The sequence below is a fragment of the Rhagoletis zephyria genome, unplaced genomic scaffold, assembly GCF_001687245.7.
Source record: "Rhagoletis zephyria isolate East Lansing unplaced genomic scaffold, Rhagoletis_zephyria_1.1 Rzeph_scaffold_05573, whole genome shotgun sequence".
NCBI classification, from domain to species: domain Eukaryota; kingdom Metazoa; phylum Arthropoda; class Insecta; order Diptera; family Tephritidae; genus Rhagoletis; species Rhagoletis zephyria.
Window position 1 is genome coordinate 17,342 of NW_016162656.1, and position 16,380 is coordinate 33,721.

A 16,380-nucleotide genomic window follows, 5' to 3' on the forward strand; every position below is an offset into this window, starting at 1 on the left:
AGATTTGCCTGTGTAAACGGGGCGATTAAAAAACGAGCTTTGATTGAGATAATATTGTTATGTGACCATATTTTAATACAAATTTTTAACTTTTTTCTGCAAAATTAATAAAATTTAAAATATTAACATGTGTTTTAGCGTTGTCACGTACTCAATAGGTCACCACAAAAATAATAGCATTTGTCAGCGTTAGAGCTTTCAAATTGCCCTCTGTACACCTAAACGTGACAATTGATTATAAGCATGACAATAGTTATAGCAGAGAGTTTTGTCATTGCACGCAAATAGGGCTGTTAAAATAAAGGTATTTTAAAAGAAAATGTGTGTTTCAAATAAACTTTATAAGAGTGTATAATAAATAATCAAATAATTTTTGTAGGGAAATTTTTTATTTGAAATTGAAGGTTTATAAAATATGTAGGTGTACTGGTTAAATAGTGGTGACAAAAAACGTGGTTTGATGAAATACACTGGAAATACACTTCGCCAGTTGTTGGCTGGAAAAATTTGCCATTCAGAGTTTATACACCTTCTCTTCTCTTCGTTTTCTATTGCGTACATCATGTGCAAGAAAATGTCAAAATCATTTTGTTTTTGTTGTTTGTGTGGGAAAGCGTACGCAGTATAAAAACAGAAACTCGTGGTCGTCCAAAATAGCAGACTGGTAATTTCTCATTTTTTTTAATTAAATAAAAAGCTTTAAACTAATTAGAAACTTTACCTCCAATTTAGCTTCCACACTTCGCATTTCAAATTAGTTCCGTGCAACTGTAATCTTCAAAAGAGCTGCATCAAAATGGGTATGGTACAGAAGCGCAAGAAAATGCACTCCGGTGACACGCACCTACGTCGCCGTTGGCGTGTGCGCAGTCGGCGACGTGATCTCGACCAAATTGACGACGATTTGCGTACACAATCAGCAGAGCTTATCAATCAACCGGTGGATCTCGATCAGCCTGGATTCGCGCAATTCTACTGTGTACACTGTGCCAAATACTTCATCGACGATCATGCAATGCAAGCACATTTTCGCACCAAAGTGCACAAACGTCGTATGAAGGCGTTAGAATTGGAGCCATACACGGTGGAGGAAGCTGAACGTGCTGCTGGACAGGGTAGCTACAAAGCTCCAAAAAAACGGGTAATGGAAACACAACCCACAAAAGAGCAGGTCAAAAAGGGAAAACGCATACGGGTCGATGAAAAATTGGAGGAAGATAAAGTGCCTAAAACTAAGCGAAAAGTTGAGAAAATGCAATCATAGGTGGAGGAAATGGAAATACTCCTTTTTGGGACTAAGGAATGATACTAACAAAATATGTATCATTTCATTTGTAAAATGTAAAAACTGTTAATAAAAACGTGCGTTAGATTTAAAATTGCCGGAATATTACTTTAACCTTTTTTCAAGCAACGCGAGAATAATCGCACTTGGTAATAATTGGTTGAAAAATGTAAATGTTTAATATGTAGGCCAAAGTATTTCTACGCAAAGTACTAGGAATAGAATCTCAGCTAAGGTGCGCTAATAAAAGAAGGAAAAAGAGCATCATTTGGGGGAGGTGGCGCTCCAAGAGGAACTGTTTCGATAGCAGAGGATATTCAGCTCACGCCGTCTTTAGTTGCTTCTACATCACAAGGTGCCGATAAATATTGGTGATTTAGATTCAATGATGGTTGTCTTCAGCTCCAGGTATGTTAATGTTGGTGGCAGTTCCTACAGAGGGTTTTTATTAGCCAGGATTATTATTGGCCCTGTCAAGCCAAGGCATCGGTCTCTTTTATTTCCAAACTATAATTGATGGGGATGCCTTATTTGCGCAACTATGCTCCAATTCGGCATTTATCCATGGATGCGTATATTGGATATTTCCATCAATAATAGTTTAAAAATGAAAGCTAAATATAGGTTTCAAAATACTATCTCTACTCAGAAGCATATCGTCCTTTAAAGCGCAAACCCGCGTATCGTGGATCTGCAAAACCTCGTAGCTGACATTTGTGCCAAAAATTAAATTTTCTCACCGGAAACTCCTGGCATCAAGCCTTATCCATTCGTATCAAAATATCGATATTTAGAGATTTAAAGTAGAGATAATTGGAGATTAAAGAGAGAACCGTTGTGAAATAAGACATTTTTTACTCTCTCCTGTAAAATTTGGGTAGCCTCCCATACCAGGTTTTGCTTATCTTGATATGCGGCATTGTACTTTAAACGACGAATGTATGTATGTACATATATAGTACATATGCGTATCGATGCCGTCTAATAAAGAAAAATGTAACAAAAATACATATGCTACGAACTATGAAACAAAACCTCTAAGTTTTTGTAGTTCAACAAATAATTTTAATTTCAATTAGTACGTTCTATATTAAATTATCAATTCTAAATCACACGACATACACAAAATTACACACAAATATACATTTCTAATCTAATAATTTTGTTTTAATATTGCACAGTAAACTGTAAAAAATTATAAAAAGAAAATCTAAATACATATTTGTAACGTTTACCCTTTTATTTGCTGTAATAATACTAAATAAATTATAAGTAACTAAAAATTATGTGTAAGCGCAAATTTTCAACAAAAAAGAAAAAAAAAAACAAATGAAAGCATAATCATCAAATAAAGCGTGTAATTTACAATTTAACTGGGTACTTTTCGAAATGATGCCACTTTCCGTAGTGGCTAGCTGCCGGCTAAGGAGTTCGGTCACTGGGTCCCTTTGCTCTCTTCTTAGTAATCATCGCATTTTTGCATGATTTTGAAAAATATATTTTATACTAGTATATTACATAAAAACACTACTACGCTATCATTCACAATATTTCCAAACACATTTGTAAAATTTTTACAGACATCATCCTTCGATTTAGACTGGGCCAAAACGATTGCTATTAGTTTCTAATCATAATAAATACATCAGAATACGAAATGATCGTCGTACAATTTAACAAGGCGATTTGGGGTCCGGTAACTGCACAGACACAGGCACATGCGCGCCTATACTGCGCTGACTGGTATTCATGATACGTATGACTGAGGTCCATAAACAATCTCAACAATTTGCAACTCGCAGACAATTAACGAACATTTTTAGGGGCTGCCTAACTTCCAGTTTCTTAAGGTTTCTCTCTCCCCTTCCGCCCACGTTTGCCACGTCATTTGCGCAAACNCGGTATTCATGATTTACTACGTATGACTGAGGTCCAAAAACAATCTCAACAATTTGCAACTCGCAGACAATTAACGAACATTTTTACGGCTGCCTAACTTCCAGTTTCTATAGGTTTCTCTCTCCCCTTCCGCCCACGTTTGCCACGTCATTTGCGCAAACTTCAAGGTTCTACTTTATCACGTGCACCCTTCTTCTGTATGCTCTCTATGGAGATAGCCGTTCTATTTACATTATTATTATTATTATTATTGTTGTTACTAGTAACACTTGAACTCTGGCTGATGCTGGTGGTGGCCATTTCACTGAAGAAGGGATGTTTGAGCGCCTCATCAGCGGTGATGCGTTGATGTGGATTCACTTCGAGCAGTTTGTACAGCAAATCGTAGGCGCTTGCGGGGAAAGGGTCATCGCCGTCCAGCGGTTCGGTGTTGTAGTTGGTTTCCGTGCACAAGCAGTTGAAGTAGAATTGATCACAGTTGCGACACACTTCACAGGTACCATCCGGCCGCTGATACTTCTTCAGCAGTTCTGGCGAGCTGAATTTCACGCGATTTCGAAAGCGCACACACAGCTTGCGTAGGTCCAGCGGTCGCGTCTTTTGGCTCAGCGTCACCAAGCGGTCGAGTATGAAGGCAGTCTTACGTATGGTCTTGTCGCCGAATATGGTGACCATCTCAGCAAGCGCCACAAAGTCGTTCGGCGCCTTGAAAAACGGGTACACCGATGACAGTATGGAGAGGAATATGACGCCCGCAGCCCAAATGTCAACCGCAGTGGTCTGATCGGCATACTTCAGTAGCACTTCAGGCGGCCGATAGCCGGGCGTGCCGGCGCGTGATGCGTGCATCTCTTTTTTGACGAGGCAGATGTTGCAGACCTGCGGATTGCCATAGCACACGCACTTCGGGCCGTTGGTGACGCTCATATTGCGATTGGTGTTGTATTTGTTGGCCAAGCAGCTCTCCATGCACTGTGCTGCGCCGGCATTCGAGCCGGTGGCTGCAGCATCCTGTGCGGCACTGTTGGGACTGCGCATGCCGCCTCCGCTTTGACGCAATTTCTGCTGCAGGCGGGTGCTTGCTGAGCTTCCCAGTATGGCGGACTTTACCTGCCGTCCTAGCTGCGCCTCGCAAATGCCATTATCGCCGGCGTTGTTGTTGTGGTTGGTCGCGTTCGTGCCGCTTCCCATTGCTAGGTTGGAAACCGCGCCCAAAGCGCTAGTCTTGTTGCCGCCCGTCGCAGTGATCTCGTTCAATTGCTTCAGTGGCATCTTGAATGGCGAACCGCCAACTATGCAGCTGTTGGCGACACGTGCATTGGGCGTCGCATTTGCGGTAAATTCCTGATCGCCATGTGGCCCGGTGCAACGCGGACGCTTTGAGCCGCCATAAGCGTCACCAGCCGCCACGCTGCCATTCGAATCGGCCGTTCTGTTGGACGCCGAGTCTTCGCCGTCGCGCGGACGCTTGCCTTCCGACCCCATCGCCAATGAGAGCGGCTGTTCACAGCCCCCTTCCAGAGTGTTCGCCACATGAGATGTGGGCACCTGTTGCGCCAGGCCGAAGTCCACCAGCAGGAATTGGCGCTTGCGTCGGTTGTACAAAAAGTTGCTAGGCTTCACGTCGCGGTGAATAACATTGAATTTGTGGACGTGCCGCAGGGCGATCAGCAAATTCCGCATGTAGTGCTGCAACTCGGACAGCTCCATTTTGTTGAAGAAGTCGTGAAAACGATCGTGTTGCATGTACGGCATGATGAAGGCCACCGATTCGTTGTAGCGTATGCAGCAGTTGATGCCGACGACATTGTCGGTGCCGCTGAAAAGAGAAAGGGGAAAATGTGAGTGATGAGATGTGATAGGCAGGCAGAACTGTATTCTCAAGAAATTGATAAACCTGCGGTCTATATGTATGTACATATGCACATGGAGCGCTGGTATAGATATAGACTTTCCAATTTATTATTGGAATGGATCTTTTGAGTATTCGGTTTTCGGGACAGTAAGAGTTCTAAGTAACTGAACTTAAGACTGGCTCACTACTGCAGCACAGTGCTTTATTTCAACAATCTAGATGGAGAAAATTACGAAAATGAACAAAAAATAAATAAATCCATCCGTCCGCCCGTCTGTATATACGATAGAAAATGGGCAAAATCGCACTATAACCACGCCTACCGCGGATCTACGAAAACTCCGATATTTTAGTAACTACTGAAGCTTATTAGGTTGGCGCAGTGGTTGATCTTGATAAAACAAACCAAATGGATGAAAATTCTTGAAATCGGACAATAACCACGCCCACATCCCATATAACGGTAATTTAGANCATATATACGATAGAAAATAGGCAAAATCGCACAATAACCACGCCTACCGCGGATATACGAAAACTCCGATAATTTAATAACTACTGAAGCTTATTAGGTTGGCGCAGTGGTTGATCTTGATAAAACAAACCAGACGGCTGAAAATTTTTGAAATCGGACAATAACCACGCCCACATCCCATATAACGGTAATTTAGAAAAGTGCGATACCTTCCATAAATCAGTAACTACTAGTTCATTTAAAATTGATGTTTGCAATAATTCTTTAGCAATAAATAGATTTATGACAAATTTTTGAAAAATGGGCTTGACCGTCAAATTTTGGATATGAAACAAGTTTTAATTGTTTAAAATTTTAAAAATATACATATGATTCATAAAAAGAATGAATAAAGAAAATGTGAAAAAACTGGGATTTTAGCGAAAGTATAAGTGCTTTTAAAATTTTTCATGCGTTGTTTACTATAAATTTCATAAAAATACAAAAAAAAACATAAAAAAATAATAATAAATAAAAATAATAATTTCTAAACTTTGCCCAGAATTTGCTAAAATTTAATAAATTTTCATGCAAATTTTCAACTTTTTAATCCGATTTTTTGAGTTCTTGAGTTTTGCAGCCCATTAAATTCTAGTTTAAAAAATGCAAGTTTGAAGTTAGTCGAAAATTGCTTTGATTTTTAAGATTTTTTTGAAGGTGTTTAGCATTTTTCCATACACAGTATTTTCGAAAATTTATTTTTAAAGGAAGAAACTGCTTGAAAAAACTGTCAAAAATCAACGGTAAGTCCTAGATACTTCAAATTTCCACTTTATTGCAATAAAATGTATTGCGCTACAAATCTGCATACTCAAAGGAATTCTAAAAAATCTGGTTAAAAAGTTGAAAATTTGCATGAATATTTATTGAATTTTCATGAGTTTAGAAATTATATTTTAATGTTTTGCGGAAAAATGATAGAATAGAAATCCGCACCCACCATTTTGCCCAAAAGATGGTCTGAATGTGGCTGCTGTATTTCCAGGAGTGACCCAGCTGGTCAGCTTCTGTTCTATGAAGCTATCCTAAAATTGCTTTCACTGAGTGAGAAAATTAAGAAAATTTATTTCGGTGGCTACAACAATAATAAGAGAAACATAAAAAAGATAAAACATTCCTAGCGAATTAAAAGACGTGCAGAAATAAAGGTACCTATTTAAAAAAGTTTTGTTTTAAAAACAACATTAAAACTATTAATTTTTTCATAAATTTTATTAAAACTATTAATTTTTTCTCATACATTTCAAATTTATTTACTAAAAAAAAAACAATTTTTCTCCTTGAACCACAAATCGTTAAACCCGTCATAGAAAATGGATTGATTAAATATTTAACAGCAAAGTGCGTCAAGCGAAATAATTTACAACAAAAAATTCAATTCACTGAAAAGCTCAACAAATTTATATTGGCAATTATCATCGACAGAAATACGAGAAAGTGTTCGCGCTGTTATTTACGTAAATAAAAATTCGTTGAATAAAATTAAACCCAACAAAAAAGCAACACAACGAAGCCTGAGCGAGTGACTGGCAGCTCATAGAGGAAGCGTCAGCGGACGTCATGCCGTTCCCGCACCCGCCCAAGCGCCTCATTCAAAAACATGCGCCTCACTGACGTTGTAGGGATGCATGTACATATGTATGTATGTAACAGATCCACATACATCTTTCATATGTATGTATGTAAATATAAAAAATAAATAAAGCAATCTTGAACTTAATTCACGTATGTAAGTATAAGCGCCTGCCGTGTGATATGCAGCTGTGGGTGAGTTGTTTAGCAGTTGGGGTCGCCCCATTCCGCCCATCATTGCACTTGGAACAAGTGTGTAGCCGCTTAAAAATGAGATCTGAATGTAGCCGCTACAGCAACAACAATAACATCTGAAATGAATTGTTGACATTTGAAAGCGAAAAACACGCCACTCACTAGCCCACCTTAGACGCTGCTGTGCAGTCTGATGGTTAACGGCACACTTTGGCTGCCGACCTACCACCCCTAGGTAGGCAGAAAGTCAGACCGACAGCCAACCTTTCATCACGTTGCACTGAAAGCGGAATATAAATAAATTTGCTTGTGACGTACATACGTCGTCGATACGCTGTGACGTTCCGTCCACTTTTAGAAGCAGCTATCAAAGATGAATAAAGCAACAAAAAGAGGAAAGAATAAAACAGAGGCAACAAAATAGTCACAAAGCAAAGTGGAATCTAATCAACTAGTATATGTACATGCAATGAGTGATAGTGCACGCTTTGCCACGCACACACACCGCGCGCGTTAAGTACTACCCCAGCCAGCCGGCCATGCGAAAGACGAGAGGGAAGAGCCAGACATGGTAGTGAGACGCTATATTGATCTGGAAGTATATTACAGCAGGAACAGCAACAACTGCAACTTTGCTGGCGTACAATTGCCTTCAACGGCGGAGCGAAGGTGAAGGTTACACCGACCACAATACAGATACCGATACAGGCACAAACCAGACGGCAATTGTATGTTGATATTTACGCAAAGTGCTTACGAGCCGACAACGACGAAGCCAGCAGCAACGTCTGCAATGTTAATTGTGCTCAAGTGCTCGTACGTCAGTGGCGATCGATTGACCGTGTAGTCACCACCTTGAAGGAAAAATTGGTGTAATTACCCGAAAAATACAATCTTAGGTCTACGAGCTTTGTATCTAGACCAAAGATAGTCCAAAAATTTAAATAAATGTAATGAAAAACAGGTGAATTGTGCAAAAAATGGTCCGAATGTTATGCATAAAGTATGAGTTTTGATCTAAAATTGGTTACAATGTCATGATATGTAGGCACTTAGTCAACGAAGTTATGTGTACAACGCTGGCATGTAGAGGGAGCATCCGCTTAAAAAATCAGAGAACCCCGGTTCCCATCGCAGCTGGGGCAAGTTTTATTTTTTATTTTATTTTATGTTATTTTTTTTGTTATCTAAAATTGGTTACAATGTAATGCTGAAGCAGACAATTGGACCGAGCCTAGGNCTCGTGGACGACGCAGCGGGGTGGAAAGGTTGGCTGTTGCTCTTTTAACATGCGCATTTAGAAAATAGTTTGATGTTGACGTTAATTCGCATTGAATGAGTGCTGCTGAAAGCCGGCCGCCACCAGTGGTTACAGCCCCAGACCCAGTACAAATGCACAGTATACTCACTCAGTGGGTACATTTGTAAGCAGATGTTAATCTACGCACATTCGCATAAGAATGCGCGTACATACAGTCCATCAATTAAGTTTAGGTACATCGATTTTTATGCAATACGGGCAACTGTTGGTTGTTGCTCTTTTAATTATATTATTTTTACCAATTTTTTTTATAAAAATTAGAGCTCCAAACCTTGTACCAAATTGAAGAAAATTCTGCCAATTTTCATCAAAATATTACACTTTTTAATTACACTCTTAAAAAAAAAAACTGAGTATGCACTATTCAAGCCCATTCAATTTTAGGACAATAATGTATGTACAAGCCTGAGGTAGCTAGGGCTTACCAATGATTTTTTGCAAATTTTTTTTGCTGAATGTGATCATTTTCTCCATATAATAATAAAATCGAAAATTTTTTATGTAGAGAAAATGAGCGACTCCTTTAACAAAAAAAAATGTGTCAAAAATCATTGGTAAGTCCTAGCTACCTCAGACTTGTATGTACATTATTGCACTAAAATTGCATGGGCTACAAAATCAACTGCATACTCAACTTTTTTCAAAAGAGTGTAATTAAAAAGTGCTATATTTTAATGAAAATTCGCAGAATTTAGTTTAATTTTGCGTACGGTTTGGAGCTCTGATTTTAGGGATTTATGTTGTAGAATTATAAAAAAGTTGCGATAAATAAAATAACTAGAAAAGAGTTGCCCGTATTGCAAAAAATCGATGTACCTAAACTTTATTGATTGACTGTCCTATATACATATGTATGTAGATACTCAGCGCCTACAATGGCGAAATTTTCGTGCCAGCAATGAATCCGTAGGCGTATCACAAATACACTAAAGGCAAAGGAAGTGCTCGGCAGTCAACTATACGAGTAATGGCCTTTTCACCCGATCAAGTAGAGGCAGTGTACAAACCTACTACATATCGTTACCTTAATATAGAAAGGTCCTATCTCACATTGTCGCTGAAATATAAAAAGCCGTAACTAAGTTAAAATTTAAAATTCCTGTTTTGATTGATTATGATGTATTTCATCGAATTATAAGTCCCCACATCATTTTAAGCAATTAAAAATTTTAATCAGTTACGGCTTTTTGCATTTCAGCGACTATATGAGTTAGGGCCTTTCTATATTAAGGTAACGATATATATGTATGTATACCTGCTAACTGGTACACATATTTACATACAAAATGTACATACCATATGCCATGTGCGTGCACTTTAGCAGTGGATTTATTTCGATACGAAAATCTTTGCAAAGGCATTTTAAATTTTTGCTGAAATACATGTATGTACGTCATAAGCCCCCACCACAGTTTAATGTGCTGTTGACGACGTCAGCGCTTGGGCGCGTGAGTGGCAATATTTTACAAGTTTTTTTTTTTGCAAAAACAAAAAGAAAGAATTAGAAGCGTATTTCTCTTGACAATGGTACGAATGCTTTTGATGGTCGTGCTCTAATTTTCTTGATAGAAGCATTCAAATGTATTTAAAATAATTATGTATGGAAAATATGACTAACATTTTGTGTAGAATTTGCGAAATTAGCCATCAGATAAAATTCTGTGGAAGTACACAACAAAGATGTGGTTATTTTTAGATACATTTCTTTGGATGCTGACTCTGTAGGCTCATAAATTAAAGAAGTGCCATCTATATTCTCAACATATACAGCGCCAGGCAATAAAGCAATGCCCGTATGCAGTTTTTAAGAATTTCAAAGTTTTTGAGACTCTGCATGCCTTCTAGTAGGGCTTTTCCTATTTACAATTGAAGCGAATGTATAAGTTTGCAAGCGAATTGCAATATTCTTTTTAAGTTGGAATAAAACATATGGGTTTGATATGAATCTTACATGAATTATTTAAAGAAATATGATTTTACCACGTTTATATAATTTCTTTATGAAGTAAAGTAGTAGATTTAGGAGAGCTCCTCCAAAAGGCCTCCTATTGGTAGAAAAAGAGGAATTATTTCCCTTTGTGCTACAACATACAAAAATTGAGAGAGAAGAGAAATGAACGGGCTACTGAAATTATCTACATATATTATTAAACTTTTTGCAATAGGCTTTATCCCCAAGAAGGAAATCTACAAATTTAGTTAAATAGTGGCGTAAGTTTCTCAATAATTACTAAAGAAATATGGAAAAAGTCGCTAATTACATAGAAGAGTTCCTAAAAGCTTTATGTTATTTGAAGCGTATTTATTTTTTCGCAGCATTCAGCTTTTTCAAATTTTTAAAGCCTTATTCATTTCTCACCACTTACAAAGTTTTGAAAAACTAAGTTTTTTGTATATTGCAAAGCCGATGCAAGGATAAGCGTTTATATTTTTTTTTAACTTTATGCATTTATTGACCCTGTTTCAGTCCACACTACTGTAGCTTCTATAGCTAATGATTATATTCAGTCACAAAATATACATAAATATCGTTACCTTAATATAAATATGCTTAACTCATAGTCGCTGAGAANACTGACTAAAATTTATAATTGCTAAAACGATGTGGGGATTTATAATTCGATGAAATTCATCCTAATCAATCAAAAAGGAATTTTGGATTTTTACTTAGTTACGGCTTTTTGTATTTCAGCGACGATGTAAGATAGGACCTTTCGATGTTAAAGTAACGATTTGTAGAAAAATGATTACTAGCCTAAAATAAAAAGTCGAGTGACGCTAATTTCGATAAACATAGACTGGAATATTTTTTTTTGAAAGATAAATACTATTTTAAGAAGGTAAGGTTTCACGAGTTCGTTTTAAAAGGAGAAACGACTTTCCAAAGGTATTGGACTATTTAGGCGGCCTAGGAAGGTCTTCAAATTAAAATTCTGACAATTAAAGGAGCTGCTACACATTCCTTATAGACCATCTTACGTATCGTAATAAACTAAATATTCCAAATTTTCACCAACACTGTCACTTACCCAATTTTCGCCATGCACTGCAGCTCCTTCATTATCCTATCCGGATGACTGGTGGGTATGTGATGTTTTATTGCGAATTTACGTCGCATATGCTCCGGCAAACCGCGTTCCTTCTTCAAAGTTCCCAGCAGCACCGTACTGAAGGTGCCATTGCCGATACGGCTGTGTACATCGAAAATATTTTCGATTTCGGGAATGCGTTGACGTAAGTCGTTGATAGCCTCTACAAATAAAAAAAAATAATTAAATGATTAATAAAAAGCTTTAATAATTTACCTTTGTGACGTACGTACGTATGAAGGCACATACATATGTATCTAAGTATGTGCATATATAGATATACTAAAGATATATGAACTTAGAAACGAGAATTATTGATTGATAAGAATAAATATAAACAAAGGTGAAGTGCTATACATATGTATGTATATGTATCTACGTACTTAGCTATGTAAATTCCACATCACATTACTAATACATAATAAATAATGGTTTAATGAGTAGCCACGATTTAGCAAATATTATGTATGAGCATATGTTTGAATGCAAAACCGCGTATGTGAGGTAGCATAAATTATTCTCTAGAGAGTAACAACACTCATATTTCAAAATGGTTCTCTTTTTTATAAAGCAATCGCATTTCTGGCTAGTATATTTCAGGACGAATGGATAAGGATTTAGCCAAGAGCTTGTGTGAGCAAATCCCATTTTTTGGCAGCCAACGTCTGTTACGCGGTTTTGCAGAATGACGATACGCGGTTTTGTACTTTAAACGACGATATGTTTGTATGTACATATGAAAGTAGATAAATTAATGATTTTAATGATAGTAGAAATGCACGGGTGAGCAAAGTAAACGTGTCATACATAACATTTACATATGTATTTGTGGCTTGATTGTTTAAGTATAATGCTAATAATAGATTTATTAAAGAAATATGGCCTTATTCATAAAAAATAAAATATGTTTAAAGAACTTTATTTATAAAGTGATATTTTCTATGAAATTTATTTTTTTTGATTTTGGTTGATAGATTGTATTAAAAAAACAGATTTTAAAAATATATATATTTTTTTACTAATACATGCGATAATAGGCAATTCTAAGCTTATTTAACTAAATACATATTGATGTAAATGCATATGCATTTGTAGTGTGAAGAAGCCAGATAGCGAGGGAACTTCACAAGCAGAAAGCCATCAAAAACGAAAATGTGGTTATCACAAGTGCCCAATTGTGAATAAAAAAACTTGCGCCACCATCTCCCCTTCACCCACATGCTCTCTAACGTATTTTAGCAAACGCGGGCAGCAACCTTAACAAAGGTCGTTACTTTTACCAGTTTTATTTATGTTTGTACAACACAAAACACACAGCGCACATACATCACCTATATAAATGCCCGATAAGCAAATGGCTTATTTTTTTATCATCTATGTACATATTATTATTTTTTTTCTACACACGCTAACTGGCTTTTCTCACTTACGACTTATTTACATTCGATCAAACGTTAAACACTGTGTCAAGTAAGCTTACCTTCGTTTTTGTTGCGCATCGCCGCCGTCGTTGCCAACTTGGGACTGACTGTTGTTAGCGCTGTCGCTATATGTTCCATAGCGTTGGTGACTTGTGTACCCGTAACTTTCGTGCCCCGGCTGGCTTCGTTAGCCGCTTTGCCGACTGCTAGCAATATCGCGGGATTCGGGGCATGTAGCGTCGAATGCTGCACTTGCGTTGCTTCCTGCGTTTGATTCGCTGTGCTGGTGTGTGTGGTGTGCTGGTGGTGTTGGGGATGACTAGTAAGGTGTGTGTGATGACTGTGATAGTGATGACCCGAGTTGCTGCTGCGGTGTTTCCCACTACTACTGACACCACCACCGCCAGCAGCGCCAGTTGCGGCTACTGCGCTACCGCTGGGAGTGTGCTGCTTATGGCCAGTTGTGCGGGTGGGTATGGAAAGCGTCGTGACGGGTGCAACTGCGCTGCCACCGGTTGAGATGCCGGAACTGGCACCAGCTACTATTATATTGCCATTACGTGTTGCTTTATGTGACTTCTTTTCCATTTTTTTCCTCCTTGGCTCACCTTCCGGCTTCTTACGGGGCCGGAACTTCTGTGGGATTTGACGAGTTGGAGCAATTTTAGGCAATGGTTTTTGTGTAACTGGTGATATTTGTGATGGTTTTTAGGGCGTTGTTTTTCCAGCTGCGGCTGCTGGTACAATAACAACTGACGCTAGTATATGTTGATGCTTAAGCCCTGGGCGTAAATCCTTCACTAAAAATCACCGTTTGCTCGTTTTGCAAAGGGCGATTTTCACTACGCCTTTGGGCGTGCTTCACCCTCCGCGAAGCCCCTTTATTCCCCGATAGTTTTGGATACTCCACGACAAAATTTTCACAGCACTAATCCTTATTTCAACTCTGCTCTTGAGGTAGTTCAAGATAGACCCAACGACACACCGTAAAACGATTTACCTGCATTTGCCAGGCAGATGCCAAAATGTATGGGAATTAGAATTACTTAATTCACTTCCAACCGAACTCATACAAATTTCCCTTTCGGTCCTGCGACTTACAAAAAATTTTGCACGACAAAAAATTTGTTTACCGTCCAATTCGGTCGATCGAATTGTATTTGAATTTTTTTGTTTTATTTGCCGTATGGTCGAATGAAATGTTGATGTAGATAAATAACAAATGGGAATTTTACTAATGTGAAAATATGAAAAATTATTGAAAAATAAATCCGCCACGCTTCCTGCCTGTCAGTTGCCGAAAATCGAGTTTGCTGCGAGAATGACGGCAAGATGAATTGAGCCCGGTGTCAGGGATTTCAAAAAAACATCGATGTTTTGCTTAGATGCATCGACATTATTCTAATCGACCACTTGTCGACGTATCGATATTTCTTGTTAATCCACATCCAAGGCGATTTATACAAGGTGGTGTTAGCAAACAAAAACAAAAATTACAACATATACGTACCAAGAATGATAGAATACAAGATTGCGCCGTCCTGGGCGTTGACATTTGTGTACCACAAGTAAACAAAGAATAGAGCAAAAAGAAGAACGAGTTGAAACACCCAAAGCAGTTCACTTTACTGCGAAAAACGTGTTTTAATTTTGCTAAATGCGAAAATATTGCATTTTTCACCTAATCTGTTAGAGAACAGTGAACATTGTAGTGCACTCCATNTATACGTACATTGACTTTCAGTAAAACAAAACAAAATTATAACAAACACATCTTTTTGACCACGATGCAATAATAGAAGGTGGTTTCAGTTGAGACAGCTCGATTTGCGGTTTACACCAGACAACATTGTCAAGACACCTTTGTATAGATTCGCCTTGGTGGTGTAACTGGCGAATTTAGATTACAGCAACAACAACCACATGTATATTGCATTGTGGGTTTTATGTCAAAACTCAATTCGTCCAAAGTTTACATGTATTTTGTTTTTGGTTTTGATGGATGTTTGTCAAATCAGTAAAAGCAAAAACAAAATACATGTAAGGCAAAGAAATCAGCTGATACACACCTTGTGTGAATACGTCTTGGCCATTGTGCATACTTACAAGTGAAAAAAGAATCGGATGTTTTGCAGAAATGCCCCACAGCTCAGATTACCTGATTTTATTGGCTACAGGGTTACACTAATATCTATAAAAAAAACTTTAAACAGACTCTGACAAAAACAGCCAAAAAGTTCTATTCAGTGTAATAGTTATTGACCAAAGCGCTTTAAAATACTAAAATGGCATATAAATGCAGGAATCCATTTAACTAAATGCATATTTTGCCAATTTTTTTACTTTATTTTAATAACTTTTTTTTTTTTTACATCACTTTAAACACCCTGTCTAACATTTTGGCAGGATAGTTACATGAAAGAAAGACACAAGATCACGTAAGAACAAGAGAGTGAAAAAAGTCGATGTTTTTAGCGGGTTCTACGCCATCTTGTTTCACTGGAAAACGAGCGAAAAGTAAACAAAGCAAAGAAAACAACGAACACCAAAATTAGCCAAAATTATTGTCAGCTACTTTAAACGCACAATTTAGGTAAAACTATGTTCACATATCAATATTATCTTAATCAAAGCTCGTTTTTTAATCACCCCGTTTACACAGGCAAATCTCAGATTATTAGCCGTCAAATTTGTTGTGCTTGTTATTCTCACATCTCAAGGAAAAGTTATGTTTCTTCTCTGTGCCCCCGTGATCACGTTTTTCTGCTATAATAAGCAATATAAATATATTTTAACTTAACATTTTATTAAAAATACCTTTACAAACCTCTTTTACTTGCTAGCGTACATTTTTGTTTACTTTTACATTTGGCATTTCTCCTCTCTTTCGCAAAAACAATCGATAAAACTAGGATGGACACCAAAAAGTTATCGGTTAAATCTGAGATTATTTTATAATTACAGATTAACAAGGGACGAATTTTATATGGCTAATCTCTTGTTATAATTACAGATTAGGGTGTTAAGCTCGAAAATTAGGATAATCTACTTATATGTGAACCTAGTATAAAATGATGCAACAAAATGCTTTAAAATGTGTTGTCATGTTGAATTAACTCTTCCTTACTTGAACAATTAAATTTAAATTTAATTAACATTGGAAATTTAAAATAATTGTGGAATGCATTATCTGTAAATTATACGTACAAAATAAAATTATTTTCTTGCG

At 37.4% G+C, this 16,380-nt stretch overlaps 2 protein-coding genes across 3 annotated transcripts; one reads left to right on the forward strand and one right to left on the reverse strand.

Moving 5' to 3' along the window:
• Positions 1-491: 491 nt before the first annotated feature.
• On the forward strand, positions 492-2,611 carry LOC108372246 (zinc finger protein 593 homolog). Its single transcript, XM_017627893.1, has 2 exons — positions 492-664; positions 733-2,611. The coding sequence occupies exon 2, from the start codon at positions 797-799 to the stop codon at positions 1,262-1,264; it is 468 nt and encodes a 155-aa protein (XP_017483382.1). The 5' UTR covers positions 492-664; positions 733-796; the 3' UTR covers positions 1,265-2,611.
• A 359-nt stretch (positions 2,612-2,970) lies between these two features.
• Cdc7 (Cdc7 kinase) lies at positions 2,971-14,643 on the reverse strand. Of its 2 annotated transcripts, none has more exons than XR_001848829.1 (4): positions 13,211-14,643; positions 11,671-11,893; positions 3,184-5,003; positions 2,971-3,025 (listed from the first exon to the last, which is right to left on the reverse strand). XR_001848829.1 is itself a non-coding variant. In XM_017627892.1 (4 exons), the coding sequence occupies exons 1-3, from the start codon at positions 13,737-13,739 to the stop codon at positions 3,347-3,349; spliced, it is 2,409 nt and encodes an 802-aa protein (XP_017483381.1). In that variant the 5' UTR covers positions 13,740-14,643; the 3' UTR covers positions 3,109-3,173; positions 3,336-3,346. The 2 variants fall into 2 exon arrangements, 1 of the variants encoding a protein (XP_017483381.1); XM_017627892.1 differs by lacking the exon at positions 2,971-3,025 and adding an exon at positions 3,109-3,173 and having other exon boundaries at positions 3,336-5,003.
• Between the last annotated feature and the right edge of the window lie 1,737 nt (positions 14,644-16,380).